The sequence below is a fragment of the Leopardus geoffroyi genome, chromosome D4 (genome assembly GCF_018350155.1).
Source record: "Leopardus geoffroyi isolate Oge1 chromosome D4, O.geoffroyi_Oge1_pat1.0, whole genome shotgun sequence".
Lineage (NCBI taxonomy): Eukaryota > Metazoa > Chordata > Mammalia > Carnivora > Felidae > Leopardus > Leopardus geoffroyi.
Window position 1 is genome coordinate 72627597 of NC_059342.1, and position 18970 is coordinate 72646566.

General features: G+C 35.5%; 1 protein-coding gene across 10 annotated transcripts in view; it reads right to left on the reverse strand.

Annotated features, from left to right (window-relative positions):
- Window positions 1-497: 497 nt before the first annotated feature.
- The window catches only part of PTBP3 (polypyrimidine tract binding protein 3), a 120383-nt gene continuing 101910 nt past the window's right edge, over window positions 498-18970 (reverse strand). For all 10 annotated transcript variants that reach the window (XM_045469680.1, XM_045469681.1, XM_045469679.1 and 7 more), the window contains 7 exons: window positions 17459-17536; window positions 14691-14830; window positions 14407-14440; window positions 11301-11393; window positions 9986-10202; window positions 5701-5778; window positions 498-5558 (listed from right to left, as the gene is read on the reverse strand). In XM_045469680.1, coding sequence (XP_045325636.1) covers window positions 5426-5558; window positions 5701-5778; window positions 9986-10202; window positions 11301-11393; window positions 14407-14440; window positions 14691-14830; window positions 17459-17536 — 773 coding nt within the window. In that variant the 3' untranslated portion in view covers window positions 498-5425. The remainder of the gene's footprint in view (window positions 5559-5700; window positions 5779-9985; window positions 10203-11300; window positions 11394-14406; window positions 14441-14690; window positions 14831-17458; window positions 17537-18970) is intronic.

An 18970-nucleotide genomic window follows, 5' to 3' on the forward strand; every position in this document is an offset into this window, starting at 1 on the left:
GAGAGAGGAGAGAGAAAGAGGACTCATGCAAGTGTGCCAATATGCTTGTGCTACAGGGAGAGGGCCATAGAAGTTGTTGCATTGTAGGACTATTAGAAAAGCACTATGCCCCTCATTATTAAAAATCATTCCTTAATTAATTAAAAGAGAGGTGGTTAGCAGACTTAGGGTTTCATCAGTTTTTAAAGTTGTATGAATATGTGCTTGCTATGATCCCTAACTATGACAAGTTTAGATGGATGGCTATGAAAAAGAAAAGAAAATATGACATCATTAGAATTACAAGACAAGAAGAAACCCAAAGTACAGACACAAGAACACAGAAAAATTTTAAGAGAGTACAGATGTCATGACATTTATTAAAAGGCATGCTACAATGCTATACTTGTTAGGAAAAGAGATTAGAGATACCAAGTAATTGTCAGCAAATATACAAACTGAACGAAAATGGTATATACTGTAGTGTACAGAAGCTTGAATTAACCATGCACTACGCATTTAGAAAATATGTTTTTTAATATTTTATCTTCTCTTTGCATTTATAACATAATTCACTTAATCACAGAATCCTCTTCTTCCAACACCACAAACTGTGTTACAAATGAAAGCTGGTACTGCTGCTTATCAAAATATACAAGACAATTGATGTTTTATATAAAACCACTTTATATGTTAACTTGTTCCCAAAAACCTTTTTTTTTTTTCTTTTTTGGCCTGGTTAAAAAAAATGTTGTTACAAATATTTACAGCATCTTCTTCTGTTAGATGAACATTCTTATAAACTGAAAAAGGGAATTTTATGAACAGACCACATAAAACACAAGACAATGTCAGAGGCTCCTAGCTGTGCTATTTTTTTTTTTTTCTTAAATACAGTACTGAAAATGCCCATCAAACCCTTGTCATCCTAATCTATTCTGTTCACATTTATACTCCCATTTTCTCTAAGTAGTCTATTCACCAATAGGAAGTAGAAAGTAAAGGCCGCTTTGCGCTGGGTCTTCTTGCAGAAAGGAGCTTGGGAAAAAATGCTTAATGAGAGGAGTTAAAACCAGAACAGTTAAGTCTTTGGTCAGAGCAATGAGGTGACATTTTGATGCAAAACTTTGCTTGGTCAGCAATCTATAATTAGTACTTTCTGGATATGGGATGAATTTTTAAAAGATCTGGGTAACAATGGTAAGGGGGGAAAAGGCCAGAGCATGTTTTGTTTTTTAAATGACATCAAAAATATCTATTTAAATATTTGTTAATACAACTACTACATAGATTCAAAAACTGAAAATAACAACAACAAAAACAAAATCTGTTTACAGTGCTGACTTAAGCTTGCTATAAGCAGCTTTCGATCATGACTATTATCACCAAGGTCACTGGACCAGACAAATATCCCTGTTTTCTGGAACATATGCCTCAGGTTACAAAAACAAAAATGACGACCACAGAGATTTAGAGCGGCTCATTCTTGGACCTGCACAATGCTATATAATGAATATCATGTGATAAAGGCAGAAGTGTAACTGAAACCTCATTTCTACAGTTACAATTCTTTGCTTGTATGAATAGTCTGTGAGATAACATTCTTTTAAAACTTTATAGTACATATTTCCTGAAAACCAGAATACTGATAACTACCTTAGTCTCAAATAGGAAGAAAAGGTCAATTAAGACTACTGAAGAAGGCACATAAACTTTGGTCCTGTTTTGTTTTCTTCCCTCTATAAAACCCCCCACTAATATTTTAGTAATTTTCTACTCTTTAAACCATTCATAACTGTTAGAATTTGCTGTGAAAAAAGACTGCAAATAGTCTTGTAGATAACAACACAGCTCTTTTGAAGGACAGCTGAGTTCTATTTTCTTTAAAGGAAAACTTCTGTGCAATCTAAATTGTATTTTTTTAGCACAATAATAGAATATTTTAAGTCTGGCAGTTTTATTCTTGTTAACGACTGATCAAGACGAAAGGCTAAGAAAAATGCTTTTACGCATAGTCATGCTGTCTTTTTGGTTTAAAAATAGCAGTACACATTAGGTTTTCTAAGAGATAGATTGATAGTTTGGCAAACTTAGGGTTTTTCAGTGACTCAAGGGGGGGAAAAACACATACTTTTGAGCTTGTCACCTTCTGCCCAAAAATATTTAGTGGGACCAGAAATTACATGATAATATATTCATTATATAAATTCCACTGCCTAATGACATTTATGAGAGTTATCTCTTTATCATCTGAAGCAGAACCAATGATCACCATCCTAGGTGGAGCCAAGTAAGACATTGCTCCCTTAAGGAATTAGGCAGGCAGAAATTAAGTCTTTAAAAATTGTGAGATCTGCAACTTTTAACTACAGAATAAGAAACATTACTAAAAATAACATCATAATATTTACTTTTAAAGACTATATGGCATTCTATTGGAGCTACTGGGGAATTCTGATATTCTTCAGTAAGTTATTGATTAAGATATTAAGATACTGGGTCATTTTTCTATTTGTATCTCACACAAAACACATTTTACTGCTATGCAAGTTATTTAAATCTCAAACTTTTTGGCATACATTGCTATTGCTGAACGTGTACTGCTATTTTTTGAAGACCTGAATATATATACTTTGTGTACAAGTCAAGACACCTCCAAAAGTGATTAAGACAATAGTCCTTAAAATAAAGTAAATAAACTTAAAAATAGGATACTATGACAGCTCAACAGTGAAAATAAACATTGCTTAGAAGATACTGAATAAATGTATGCCAAAACAAAAGTACGAAGATCTAGTTTTTCCACTACCCTGATATCTTTAAATCTCTCTACAGAAACTATGCCAACAAATACTGTAGACCTCTATAATTCAAATAGTAAATAACTCAATATGGGCAATATCCATGCACTACAGCTAATTTCAGACACAAATTGAAGATTTCAAACATACTGTTTTAGACAAGAATATCTCACTTTTCCAAATCTTAATTTGATTTTGTCAATAAATTAAAATGTATGTAATGTGTATATGTATGTACATTAGAAGAGTGCATGTATATGTATACATACTTACCTACACACACACACACACACACACATACACACACACACACACACACATACACACACATATCCCTGAAAAAGATTCAAATGTTCTCTCTCAGATTTAAAGGCCATTCCCTACTTCAAAATTAACATTCAACACTATTACTATCTCCTTTCTGCTACATTGACACTAAATGTTATGAGAATCATGAATTAAAATTACACAGTAATTCCTAACTCAAAGCAAACAAAATAATCCAATAAATGTGACACTGAAAATTGTAATAGTGCCTGTATGGAAGGAAAAAAGAAGCAAATTTGGGGAGATTTCTCAAAAAAAAGAAAAAAAAGAAGTTTTTTTTTTTCCTCTCCCCTCTTACCAGAGGGGTAAAAATGTGTAAACACACATTTTGTAAAGTGAAAAAAATAAAAACTATATAGCTAATTATTACTATCTATTCAGCCAATGCTAAAATGGATTCATTTGAAATGAATCTCAATTTAGTGGCCTCCTTCCTAGTCTATCAGATACCTGCTCCTCAGTGTGAAGTGAATTCTGTTTTTTATAACCTGTAGTATCTTTTGTAGTCTCCAATTTTCTGTAAAATTTCTTTTGTAAAAATCTTCCAACATTCGAATTGATGGCTGCAATATAGTAAAGAAGTTGAGATATTCTTTTTAAAGGTGAGATGAGCTACTCTGAGAATCTGAAAAGTGTAAAAGGGATGGACAAAAATGACCCCTATGACAAATTCTGCTTTAAAAAAATCTAGTCAAGCGTTGAAAAAATAATGAACAAATGCAAAGTTTCTTATTAAAAAGAAATAATTTTACATTATAGAATCACTGAAGTAACATTAAAATGCATTCTTACACTCAACCAAAAAGAGAAAGGGACAGAGTATGAGAAAGGACCCACCTTCTCATACCCCATATAATGTGGACACTTAGTAATAAAGTTACATTAACAAAGAAAAGCATCGCACTGTACTGAGAAAAACCAAGTAATCCTGAGACAAATTCTAATGGGTGATAAAGGTTAGACAAGATTCAGAAACTGAAATTGTATTTTATAGTCCCAAACTGGTATGCTATAACTGGCAATGACCGCTATTGGTCACAAAGTGAAGAGGCCTACAGGTGTGCAACTGAGTTATTCCCCAAACCATTCACCCTTCCCCACCCCATCTCTGCACCAAAGCACCAAAAATTTGAATAAAAACTATTACTTATTGAAAACCACTTAAAATTGCAATGAAAAACTTTAAAATCCTTACCAAAACAGGGAAAGAAAAAACAAAATGCTCACCAAGCCCACAATATAGCTTTCAAGATACTTAGATAAAATTCTAACCTATTGTATCATAAGCACATAATAAGGCACATAATAAGAAATTAAGTAAATACACAGTAATTCTGAATAAGTATTAGAGATTATAGTGGTACAAAAAACCCTTGAGATTAATTTTTTTCTAAAAGAAGACCTTACCAAAAATAACTTTTAAAAAATCTGTCAAACCATATGATAGACCTGAATATTTTCCTTGTAAACTTTTTTTTCTGAAAACAATTATAAAAAAGTAGTTTATAAGTAGGATTATTTTTCTTTTTAAATTTTCGAAGATCATATTACTCGGCAAATAGTATCATTTTGAAAATTAAACCATGATTTTTCCTCATAAAATTACTATTTCTTTTGACACCTTAACAGATCTTGGATTCCACTTAATTTCCTTTGGGGACAACTGAGACACTTCATTTCTCCAAATAGTCTTAAATAATTAAAGATATGTATTCTTTAAAGGAGTGTCTTACAGTGAAAAAAAGAAACAGTTGAAAGAAAATGTGCAAGTTTATAAATTTTCTTCCAATACAACCCAATTTGTTTATGTATAATACCTATCAATATATGCCTAACAACCGATATAATTTAGAAGTGAACATAATTTCCTATAGGGGTCGAACTTCTGAATCATAAAGTTAAAAACTTTGTTGTAAGTAATTTTAAAAGCCTGTATGTTTAAATTTTTCCAAAGTACAAAGGAGTTTAGAAATGTTGTATAAGGCTGATCTGGACCCAAACTAAAAGAAAGACTGTCCTCTTGAAATCCAATTTAATACAGGGAATTAATTAAAAAAATTCTTTTCCTGATTTTTTTTTCCTGAAGGTTATTTTCATAGACACTAAGGTACAAAGGAAAAAACGAACCTTTGATCACATACTGGCAAGGGGGAAAAATGGAAAAAAAGAACGTCCCTTAATTTTCTGAATATACTTGGATATCAAACTCAGAGTTATTTTTGTGAAAGAGGCAGAATTGGTCTTGAGTTGCTTCAGTCTATGTCTGAAGGTTTTACTGAAATTATGGTCCAGTCTTAGGAGAAAAATTCACAGAAAAATCAGATTGTAGATTTTGAGAAGGAAACTCTGAGGTGATGATTTTCTCCAAGGTCATGGTTATGAAGTTCAATGAGGGCCTGGATTGCTTCTTCCACAGATCCCAACTGAATGAGTGCCATTTTGCGATCTTTCCTGAAAATGATGGAAGAAATATAAAAAGTATGTAGAATTAATTTTACCCACAAATCTCCCCAACCCTAGAAGACTTCATTGAACTACCTTTAAAATTTGCACACCACTTAAAATAATGTATTTCTTGAAAGCATGGACTTACTGAAAGAATTTAAAAGCCTTCACTGAACATCCAGCTTCTGTGAAAAGGTTCTTCAGATCATCCACTGTAACAGAAGGGCTGTGAAAACATCACAGAGAGTGTCAACTATCTTAGCCCCAGTTCTCAAATGAACCAAAGATTAATTTTCAACTGTCAAATCTTCAGAGTATCTCACATTTCTAAGACAATAAAGCCCTGAAAGGGCTTTTGGAACTGCCCTGAAAGATGTTCAAAGTTGACACATACATGTTCTAAAACAATGTACTTTGGTCTAAAATCTTTTGCATAAAATACGGGCAGGTATTGGGGCACCTGGGTGGCTCAGTCAATTAAGCATCTGACTTCAGCTCAGGTCACGATATCATTGTTCATGGGCTCAAGCCCTGCGTCAGACTCTGTGCTGACAGCTCAGAGCCTGAAGCCTGTTTCAGACTCTGTCTCCCTCTCTCTCGGCTTCTCCCCTGCTTGTGCTCTCTCTCTCAAAAATAAATAAATGTTGGGGCGCCTGGGTGGCGCAGTCGGTTAAGCGTCCGGCTTCAGCCAGGTCACGATCTCGCGGTCCGTGAGTTCGAGCCCCGCGTCAGGCTCTGGGGCTGATGGCTCAGAGCCTGGAGCCTGTTTCCGATTCTGTGTCTCCCTCTCTCTCTGCCCCTCCCCCGTTCATGCTCTGTCTCTCTCTGTCCCAAAAATAAATAAATGTTAAAAAAAAAAAATTAAAAAAAAAAAAAAAAAAAAAAATAAATAAATGTTAAAAAAATTTTTAAAAACACGGGCAGGTATTTATTTTTTATTTATTTATTTATTTAAAAAAAAAATTTTTTTTTTCAACGTTTATTTATTTTTGGGACAGAGAGAGACAGAGCATGAACGGGGGAGGGGCAGAGAGAGAGGGAGACACAGAATCGGAAACAGGCTCCAGGCTCTGAGCCATCAGCCCAGAGCCCGACGCGGGGCTCGAACTCGCGGACCGCGAGATCGTGACCTGGCTGAAGTCGGACGCCCAACCGACTGCGCCACCCAGGCGCCCCAACGGGCAGGTATTTAAAGAACAAGAAAATCTATCTGTATTTCTTTTAAAGCGATAATTACCCATACCACTGGCTTCAGTAATTAATGTTAATGGTATTTCCAAAACTACTTCTAGTGTTTCCAAAATTACTTCCCAGTTCTGACTTGTTGGCTCTTGACCAGATGTCTACATTTTTAATGGCTTTTAGGGTAATTCTGAATACATGTATGTGGGAGTCAGGCTCTAAGATGCTTCCCCCTCCCCTCACTACTATTGCCTCCTAGTATTCAAGTCCTTTAGATACTCCTCTTTCATAAGGAAGAGATGTCCTCTGTAACCTTTAGGGTACCATAGAAACAATATGTTTGACTTCTTCTTCTTTTTTTTAACGTTTATTCATTTTTGAGAGGCAGAGACAGAGCATGAGTGGAGGAGGGCCAGACAGAGAGGGAGACACAGTATCCAAAGCAGGCTCCAGGCTCTGAGCTGTCAGCACAGAGCCTGACGCTGGACTCGAACTCACCGACTGAGAGATCATGACCTGAGCTGAAGACGGACATTTAACCAACAGAGCCACCCAGGGGTCCTGACGTGTTAGACTTCTAAGGCTAAGAAACATTGCAATTCCCACCCTGCCCTCCCTTGAATCATCAGCTCTGGAAGAAACCAGCTACTCTTTCAGAGGGATGCTCAAACACCCATATGGAGAAGTCCTTTGTGGCAAGGAACTGAGGCTGCCTGTCAACAACTAGATTCATAAGTAAGTGAGCCACCTTGGAAGTGGATCCTGTAGCCCCAGTTAAAACTTCAAATTTTTGAGACACTCTAAGTTAAAACTAACCAGCTAAGCCACTCTGTATTCCTGAATCACAGTAACAGTATCAGCTAATAAACATTTTAGATAACTAATATAGTGGCCTATCACATGAGAGTCAACTGACTAAATTATTCCAACATAGCAGTTGTCCTATTCACTAATTTCTTATGAGATGATTTAACTGCCATACTGTCTTAAGAACACTGTATCTCATCTCATAACTGCCAGTAAGGATGTTGCAGGACAATGATTGGTTCTGCATGGAGACAGATCTGAGTTCACATTCTATTTCTCATTCATTTGGTGTATGACCTTGAGTAAGGTACTAAACCTGAGTTTCACTGATAAAATGAAACAAATGACTTTATTTCAAAGGTTTTTAGGTATGAATTAACAGAGAAAGAAAGAAAGAATAGTGGTTACCAAGGACTGGAAAGTAGAGGGAAATGGGGAATTACTCTTAATGGGTACAGAGTTTCAATTTGGCATAATGACAAGAATCTGGAGATGGACAGAGGTGATGGTTGTACAATCTGAATGTACTTAATGTGAATGTACACCAAACTGCACATTCAAAAATGGTTAAAATGGGGGCACCTTAGTGGCTCAGTCAATTAAGCATCTGACTGGCTCAAGTCATGATCTCCTGGTCTGTGAGTTCAAACCCTGCATCAGGCTCTCTGCTGTCAGTGCAGAGCCTGCTTTGGATTCTCTGTCCCCCTCTCTGTCCCTCCCCTGCTCTCGTGCACACTATCTCTCAAAAATGAATAAACATTTTTTTAAAAGGTTATTATATGGAGATTAAATGAGGTAACAAATGTAAATTGCCAGCATGGTGCCCAGAACTTGGTAGATGGTTCAGAAAATATTAATGTCCTCTCCCTCTTCTGCCTACACATCCTATGTAGGCTGCAACCTGAGACCAGCCCCTAGATAATGTATTTAAGAAGGTAATAATGACAAGAGCCTGCCCTGGTATCCAAATATGTTGTCGCTCTGTCTCCATAATGATGAGCTGCTACATTTCTAGATCCACATAACCTAGAGATTTTTAAGGGACTCCTCCAGTTTCTTAGCTGGCATGAGATTTGAGCCATTGTCCAATTCAGATTCAAGGTTCCTTCAGGTAGCCTACCCAGAGACTAGCTGGCAGCCTGAGCACTCAACATTATTTTGGGTGATTACTTTCTATTCCTATTCATCCCCATTCTCGTTCTCAATAATGTTCTAGAACTTTTTTACCCTTCTCCATTCCCTCAAGTCTTTAAATTTCTACACACATGGCCATACACAACGCCACTCTTTCCAAAGTTTATTCTCTTTTCATGTATTAGATTAAGTTATATACAACTGCCATCTTCATATGTGCTTAGAGTGCAGAGCCTGCTTGGGATTCTCTCTCTCCCTTGCTCTCTGCTCCTTCCCCACTCAGCTGTCTCTGTCTCAAAAATAAATAAATAAACTTAAAAAAAAAAAAAAAGATGATGACTAAAGAACAAGTCTCCTACAACACTGGTTAAAATGGAGTAGTCACAATAAAGTAATTTTTAGCTTTTATAAACATTTAAAAAATTATTTATTTTATTTTTGAGAGAAAGACAGCAGGAGTGGAGAAGGGATGGAGAGAGGGACACAGAGGATCCAAGGAGCTGAAGCGGGCTCTATGCTGATAGCAGCGAACCCGATGCAGGGCTTGAACTCACAAACTGTGAGATCGCGACCTGAACCAAAGTTGGACACTCAACTGACTGAGCCACCCAGGCACCCCTATTTTTTTAAAAGCTTATTTTTTATTTTGAGAAAGAGAGAGAAAGAGAGAGAGAGAGAGAGAGAGAGAGAGAGAGAGAGAGAGAGAGAGGAAATGCGCACATGCACGAGGTGCGGGGTGGGGTGGGCAGAGAGAGGGAGAGAGAATCCCAAGCAGGTTCTGTGCTGTCATTGTGGAGCCTGGTGCGGGGCTCAAACTCACAAACCCTGACTTCACGATGTGAGTCAAAAGTAAGAGTCCAAATGCTTAACTGACTGAGCCACCATGTGCCCCAGAGTAATTAACATATACATGGTTTTGCAACTTGTAGATAAAGAATAGAAAATTCATTTTTACCATATTCTTAGACACATAAATTATTTGAGTTTGTTATATTAATTCTTTACTTCTATACAAAGGGATAACAAGTATGTACCAATGGAATATTTCTGCATAAACTTATTTTTATGCCCTTTTATAACTGAAAGGTAACTAGTTGCTAATTCTCCATTTGGAAAGAAACTTATCTTTCACTTTTGGTGTATGACTAGAGATAGGACTTTAAGACATGATGGTAAATAAGTAATCTTATAAGAAATTGGTGACTAGGACAACTGCTACGTTACAATAATTTCAGAGTTTCTACCTCTCCCAAACCATATACTGTAGACTATTAATCATCTAAATGAATAATAATTAATTAGGTACATACGGGATGTTGGAAAGATGCAGAGTGGCTGATGGTGGAAAAATATTCTGGAAGTTTTTAGAGCCAGGTTTTTTAAAGCGATGCAAAGGACTATTGCTAAAATCCTTAGTCAGACCTTGGTCTTCTTGTCCCTCTCGGGGAAGCTGAACTGCCTGATGTTTGGACAGTGTAGCACGAAGCACTTTTCCGTAAAGTCTCTGCCCACTCAGATGGTTCATGGCTAGTGCATAGAAGAAAATTAAGAAAAGTTTGGGTATTAAGATAAAGTTCTTGTAAAATTTGTCTAAATTATCATTAAATTCTTTTATTTAATCATTTAAAATTATATTGCCAGTTCTGGGTGTTATAATAGTTTTAAATTCAAAAACTCTTACATATAGAAATGTATTAAACGACTTTACTATGATGAAAGAGAAGCAATTAAAAAAAAATAACTATCTTTCTAGCAGAGTGCTAGAAAGTTCCATAGTGCACAGAACAAGTGCTCAGGAAATGGCTATTGAATAAAGTATTTTAATCTCAAGCAACACATTGTTTTTTGTTTTTAAAAGCAGACTCCATGCCCAAATTGACTTGAACTCATAACCCTGAGATCAAGAGTTGCATGCTCTACCGACTGAGCCAGCCAGCACCCCTGGCAACACATTCTTTTAATAAAAAAATCTGAGTAGTAATATTTTAAGAGCCACTGTAACTATGAACTATAAGGCATGGAATGCAACTTTCTTACACCATTATTATGAAGTTTGCTCAAACTTTTAAGCCATGAAACAGTTACAGAAAACTTAATTTGGAAGAAAAACAAATAAATAAACAAAATTAAATGAAACAAAAAAAGTCACATTTATTAGTTTATACTTAATGGAAAAAACCTAGAGTTTATAAAGATCCAAACATCAACACTATGTTAAAGTAGATAAACGAACTTCAGACTTCAAAGAACAATAATTATTTTTTAACCTTTTTTTTTTTCCCCTGAAAGAGAGTTCGAGCCTGAAAGGGAGAAGGGCAGAGAGAGGAAGAGAGAGTCCCAAGCAGGCTGTATGGCCAGCATAGAGCCCGATGTGGGGCTCGATCTCACAACTGTGAGATCATGACCTCAGCCGAAATCAAGAGTCAGACGCCTAACCCACTGAGCCACCCAGGTGCCCCTCTTTTTTTAATCTTAAACCAGAAGTAGGCTCAAATAATAATGAAGACATTTGCATAAGAAGGTACCCTTCAGTAAAATGATAGTCCTACCACCTAGAAATTTATTTTATAGGCAAATTCACATACAAAAGGAGGAGGCTTTCATTACTACTATTAACCATAGTACCTAGCTGAGCTTGACTTGCATCTGCCATCTGAACCAAGGCATTTTCTTTCTTATTAAACATAATCTTCACTCGATGTACATCACCATATACTCCTAATGGAAAAGACAAAACAAAACCTTAATTAAACAAAAAGAATGCCTGTTTAATGTTCAATTTTACTCATACATTTAAAGAAGGCTTCTTTTCTCGTATACATATTCCCTGGGCAATTCCACACATGTGCTCCCCAATTAACAAATTTGCCTTCTATGTTCTAGATCTATTAATGTACTCAACCCTTTTCACTTGGATGTCCCATAAACACTTCAAATTTAGTATGTCCCAAACGGATTCACTTCCCCTTTTCTCTCCCCGCTTCCAGTGTTCACCAACTCTATCGATATATATTATCATCATTCATATATTTGCTCCAGTCAGACACCTGGGACTCATCTTTTAACTTCTCCCTTTCCTTTCCATTTAGTCAATCACCCAATCACCAGCATCCATTGATTTTATGGCCTAAATATCTCTTATATTTGTCCACTTCTCCCCATCCTCACCACCATCAAAGCTACCATTATCGTTTCACATCTAAACTACCGTAACAGCCTCCCAACTGACCTCAATACAACCAATTTTTCTGTATTAGTCTTCCCCAAAGTGGATCTAATATTCCAAAGGACTGGTAAAATGATTGGGGTGTAGGGGGAAAATAGTCAAACTCCTATTTATACTGAGTTGATTATATAAGCTAATATGAAAAACTATATTTTACTAATTTTTTAATATATGAATGAAATCATAGGCAGAAATTTCTACAATAGGAAAAATATTGTTTTTTTAAAATTCAATATATCAAAATAGAGGGTATCACCAATATAATAAAAATAAGACCCTTAAATATCAGTAGCACCATAACCACACTTTGTTATGTGACAAAAAGAATGACTATGAGTATCTTCAAGGGACACAAAAGGAGTGCTGGTTATCCGGTGGGCAAGCACCTAACAGCAACTAAAGTCAGAGATGAATGGTACTTTTAAAAAAGACAATTATTCTGAATTCCAAATTAGCTGTCCTTCTCAGAAGTGACAAGTGGCTGAAATAGACATTAAAAAAATAATACGTACAATTTGTTCTTCAAGTTGAGGGTGATATTTTTTTAAACGAGTAAGAAATTAACTACTTTTAGAAAGAAATGTACATTAGTTACTAAAGAGACATGTGAAAATTTATCATTAATACATAATTTTGTTACTGAAAATTACATGAATGTGTCATGAATAAAAACTTTACTTTTTTATGAACTACAAATGAGTATGAAGAATCTCTGTGGGATGATAGAAATGTTCAAAACTGGATGTAGTAATGGCTGCACAATGATGTAAATTTACTAAAAATCAATGATTTATGTACCTAAAGCAGGTGAACTATATGGTTATAAATTATACCTCAAAAAGATCGTCTAAAAACCTATTATCCACTCAAAAATTTGAAACAATTTTCTAGCCTATTAAAACTTCCAAATAAAGAGTACCATTTGTTAACCCCATTTGTTAAAAAAATATTCTAATGCAGCAGTTGTCAACATCAGCTGATTTATTTAACAAGAGGAAAAAATGGAACTTTTCTAGGTAAAGTACAATGAAAACGAGTGGATTAGACTGAAAAATTACTAAATCATGAGGTACAGTGACAATGAAACATTTCCACTTAAATTGCTTATCTTTATGAGCTATCATTTCCAGTTATGACAACCTTTAAGATCAAGCACTAAAATAAAGTGAACTTGGAATCAAAGCTGAGAATACAGATTCAAAATGGAAAAGATTTTATTTATTTATTTAAAAAAAAAAATTTTTTTTTTCAACGTTTATTTATTTTTGGGACAGAGAGAGACAGAGCATGAACGGGGGAGGGGCAGAGAGAGAGGGAGACACAGAATCGGAAACAGGCTCCAGGCTCTGAGCCATCAGCCCAGAGCCTGATGCGGGGCTCGAACTCCCGGACTGCGAGATCGTGACCTGGCTGAAGTCGGATGCTTAACCGACTGCGCCACCCAGGCGCCCCGGAAAAGATTTTAAATAATGAAACATATTAAATAATATTTCTCACTAAATGTTAGTAAGTTTTTTACTAAGTTTCACCGTTAATAAAAATCTGTAAAATGCTGACTACTTATTTCGTTGTTCTTATATTTCTATTTGTGCATATTATACTATACATAATGAGTACAGTAAAAGGTGGATAAAGTTTATAAATAATCATATATAAATTAGGAGTACATGCTAACATTTTTTTTTTTGAACTAAGAGAGGAACACTATTAGAAGGTCTGGAGACTATTTTCATTTTGTTTTTTAATGTTTATTTCTTTTTGAGAGAGACAGAGACAGAATGTGAGGGGGTTAGGGGCAGAGAAAGAGAGGGAGACGCAGAATCCGAAGCAGGCTCCAGGCTCCGAGCTGTCAGCACAGAGCCCTATGTGGGGCTCGAACTCACAAGCTGTGAGACCATGACCTGAGCTAAAGTTGGACGCTCAGCTGACTGAGTCACCCAGGCGCCCCTGGAGACTATTTTTAAAACCTGAATCTCATTATGCCTCTTCTCTGCTTAAAACTATTCAACGGTTTCCCACTGTTCTTAGGTTAAAAATCCAGCTCCTTAATTTAGTTACAAAGCTCTTCCTGACCATGTCCGTATTCATCTGTTCAGCTTCAACACTTTCCAGTGGGAAGTGGCTTCCTTCACTTCCATGTTCCAGGAGCTCTCTCACGCATTGCTAGCATCTGGGAAAGTACATTCGCCCTTCCTTTCTGCCTGGCTAATGCTTACTCATTTTTCACAAGTCAGCTTAACTATCATTTCTATTGGTACGCCACCTTTGATTCTCTCAGCTAGGTTAGGTCTCCTAAGTACACGTTCCTATTACAATCTCTATTTCCCGTTTCATAAAACTTTATTGTAATTGTAATTACTTACTAAGTCTTACTTATTTCCTTCTCTATCTTCAGTGTCAAACACACTATTTATTAGCACATAAAGACAATTGATAAATATTACTGAATGACGAAACATGTTTAATCCATATTACAGACATTAAAAACAGCAAAAAAGAACTTACCAAATAGGATAAAAAGCCCATGTGGTGTGATAAGCTGTTTGAAAAGGATAACACAAAATATAAGTGTCTAAGTAAAACAATTAAAGTAAGTTTACTTATAAAAACAGCAGCTGACTTTGTTTAAAGCACTGATTTTATATGCTTCTTCTATATATACTAGTGATGAATTTTAATAAAAATCCTTGAAACAAACTTGAACATTTTAATTTGAATATAACCCTAGACCAGAAGCTATGATACCTCCTCCTGAAAAGAGTAAAATTATAAAATAATTTTCAACTCACATCCGGATTGAGATTGGTGACAAGCAGAACAGAATTTCCTGGTACACCACTAGTCCCAGGAATGGCCATCCTTCCAGTGACAGCAGAGGAGGTGATTGTGAGAGGGCCCAGAGCTCCAGGAACAGCTGGGACTGATATACCTTTTTAAAACATCAAAAGCATTTCATATACTGGTTATCTGGGGAATTACAACACTGGATATAACTTAAGTAAATAAATGAAGATGAAAGCAAAAATATAGAAGAAAATAAGTCAAAGCTACCATAAAAATATCAAAGGCCAGTTAGCCTAGAAGTCAAGATCCTTATTCTTTGACATCATCACAGTCAGTACTCTGTTATTTATAATACAGAATTTTGCAGAGCAACTGAATTCACTGGTCTTAAAAGTCATTAGAGGATCTATCAACTGTTAAGTGCTCCATTTCTTCAAAGATATTTTAGCACATCCCCGTAAGGTAGATGTATTTTTTCATTTGGCTTTTACCACAAAATTATATTTAAAAAAAAAAAAAGCCCTTCAGCAAAAGTCATATTTGTGACTAGGAAGTATTACATGTCCTAAATGTGGACTGTGGCAATGGCTGTTCAACTCTGTAAATTCACTAAAAATCACTGAACTGTATACCAGGCATTCAGAATACATAACATTCTGTATAAAAGAAGTATTTTGTGGGAAAAAAAACCTGTAACCTTGTAAAGTGCTATACAAATATTATAACCATCAACAATTGATTTATAGAGTTCAGTATTCTTCTGTAGTGAGAATTTTCAGAGCTCTCTATTCCCCTAGATAGTCCAGAACTATTTCAAGTTTGGTAATACTGGAATATTGACACTATATACTATGCCTAAAATAGCACTTTATTTTTACAGAAGGTCCTACTATTTGTGTTCTCAGCTTAAAAATTATCTAAGGCAAAATCTCTAGTTTATGTAAAATAAACCAGTTCCTTAATGGTATTTCTTGATTCTTTAAGCTCAAAGTTCCTTATAATACGGTCTGGTCACTTTCCCACAAATCACAGAATTAACAATATAGTTTACATTCAGACTATTCTGCTTGACTATCCAATGAGGTCATTATGACCATCATCCTCCTGAGTTTTAAAACTCTGCAGACCACTTTCTCAGGCTGGATATTTTTCCCATGAAATCGATATTCAATGGGTCCTTTACATGGCCTCTTCCCATGCCCCTCCAATCCAACACTGCAACTTCTGAATAACCTGTGTAGGTTGATTACATATCACCAGTAGTACAACGTAGCTATATGGTACAGTGTGTAGTATGTTATGTACGTATGCGGTGTGTGTGTATGTGTGTGTAGATGTATCTACCCTCTACTGAAGCTTAAGTCTTATCAACTCAGGAGTCTCCTAAATGCATTTTTTTCCCTCTTCCTTAATATCTGTGGTGATTTACACACGGTGTGTGTCAAAAAGAAATATCAAGGGGCCCCTGGGTAGCTCAGTCGGTTAAGCATACTTCGGCTCAGGCCATGATATCACGATTCATGTTTTGGAGCACCGTGTCAGGCTCTGTGCTGACAGCTCAGAGCCTGGAGCCTGCTTCAGATTCTGTGTCTCCCCCTCTTTCTTCCCCCTCCCATGCTCATGCTCTGTCTCTCAATAATAAATAAACATTAAAAAATTTAAAAGATATATCTAAGATGAAGGAAACCATGTATCACTACTCCCAAATGTTTATCAATTAAACTTTGGGGAGCTTCAAATAAATAAAAATAATGTATAATGCCTTCATTTTAATGGAATAGGTAGAATATTCATTTAATTAAACATGTATTAAGATTTCTTAAAACCACCAAAAACATAAAACTTAAATGTCAACCTTATTATGTTTTCTCTTTTAGTCAACTTCATCCTCTCTATCAAAGATAGTTAAAATTCCCAAGATTAGAGGGGCAGAATATGAAGATTACTGACAGAAAGGAGTTATGTTGCAATTTAAAATACAGTTATACTCATAAATCAACTGGAAACTGGAAATGTCATATGTACACTAGGCTTAACATTATGCCACTCTTCTAATCACCAACCATAGTGTTTTCTTTAGGCATTAAAGAGAAAATCATAAAGTAAATTTTTTCTTTTCCTGAACTTATGATCGAATTTATTTTGTTTACTATTTGGAAAAGAGTGACAGAGTCATTATCAAAGTATTAACCAATTGCTATCTCTTAATTATCTCTATTAGCTAAGAAAATATATATATCTCCTAAAATAAACAGCATGCATACTCTCTATGGTAATCCTCTGAAACCATTAATGATATAAGAAAGGATTTAATATTTAATATTTATTAATTCAGGTATTTACTGACTGCATAGTATGTGTTGAAGGCCATCAAAGGCATTAAGAACCTAAATGTAAATAAGACACAGGTCCATTCAACATGTAATTGATAAGTTTATTAGCAAAGACAGAAGCAGTTCATACATTTCATAGAGTAATCTAAAAGGCAAATGTCAGGCTACTTAATATAGTCAACCTATAGTATATCTGTGTCAATAACAAGTATAAATGATGCAGGACATATAATGGAATTTGGGAACTGAGAATGGAACCACAGGGAATGAGCTGTAAAGACAAGGAAGCTGTGCATCATACAATGAGCCATTCCTATGGTTGATATACATAATGCTTTTATTGTAAATCCTTCAAATATAGTGATGTTTTTCATCTTGATAAGCTCTTAGAACATACAGATCACTAAAAAACTGTTTCAAATTCAACTTTAAAGAGTCACCTGTAGCTTGATGAAATCCAATGGCTGGGGCAAATCCAGCAGCCCCTGCATATGGTGAAGAAATTATACCTGGTGCACCTAATGGGGAAGAAAAGCTAAAGTAAATATTCTACCTTCTATAGATATGGTTATCAAAGCAATAAAAAAAAGTTTTATGATGGTATACTATTGATAAAGAGATACTGTTATGGAATAAAGATTTGTTCAAAAGGTGATACCTAATGTGTAAGTAAAGAGCCTCTGCCCCTTCCAGAGCCTAACCTCTTTCACCTGGGCTCAAGGTTCAAGAGTACAGCTTAGCTGTTATTTAGTTTTGAGTTACTAGTTACTTCATTTTCATTTATTTTGTTTTGTTACTTAGGCTGAGATTCATGCCCTTATTTAGAGCACTATTTCTATGTGAAAATTTCTATGTCACATACTTACTAAAATGTACTATACCTAGACGGTACGGTGGTGATGAAAATATGAAATAAAAATCCTTACTTTTGAAAGGCTTACAAACTACAATTGTATGAATTATGTAATTCATATAATAATATTATAATATTATAATAATATAATAATAATAAATAATATTATTTATATTATTATATGAATTACAAGAGATTCATATACTGAAGATCTAATGGTTTAAACACGAATGTACTGCAAGTGGTCTAAGAAGGAAATGCAGAGGATTCACTGTGATTGTTTGGAGGTGTCTCAGGAAGTAAAACTTGAGCTAGACATTATGTAATTGAAAAGCACAGTGCCTACTGCATACCAGATGCTAAACAAATGCTGGTATTATTTCCTTTCTTTCCAGAAGCCTGGGGACTGTGACCATCAAGAAAAACAGGAGTTAGTTCCAATGGAGAAGTCAATACTAGTCGCAAGACAATGTGATTTCGGACATGTCAAGGTTGAGGTGATGGTAAGACACAAGTGGAAATGAGAAGGCATACTTAGAAAAAGTAAGACACAGATCTGTAAATCATCTATGTAGAAATAAACGTGAAAGCCATATGAAAAAAAGTTACACTTTTTTATTTTATTTTATTTTATTTTTTATTTTTTTTTTTTCAACGTTTATTTATTTTTGGGACAGAGAGAGACAGAGCATGAACGGGGGAGGGGCAGAGAGAGAGGGAGACACAGAATCGGAAACAGGCTCCAGGCTCTGAGCCATCAGCCCAGAGCCCGACGCGGGGCTCGAACTCACAGACCGCGAGATCGTGACCTGGCTGAAGTCGGACGCTCAACCGACTGCGCCACCCAGGCGCCCCAAAGTTACACTTTTTTAAAAAGACAGAAGACAAAAAATGGAAGAGAGTATTAATGGATACTTTAATGGATTCCAAAAATGGAATGGAGTATTAGTACATTTAAGTGATAGAGGAAGAAGATGAACATTCTAAGAAAAAGAGAACAGCCTTAGAAATAGAAAAAAAACAAAACAGAGAATTATAACCCCTCAGGATCTAGAGGAACAGTGTTTAAGTGGGTGGGGGCTCAGGATAAGTCAAAGAG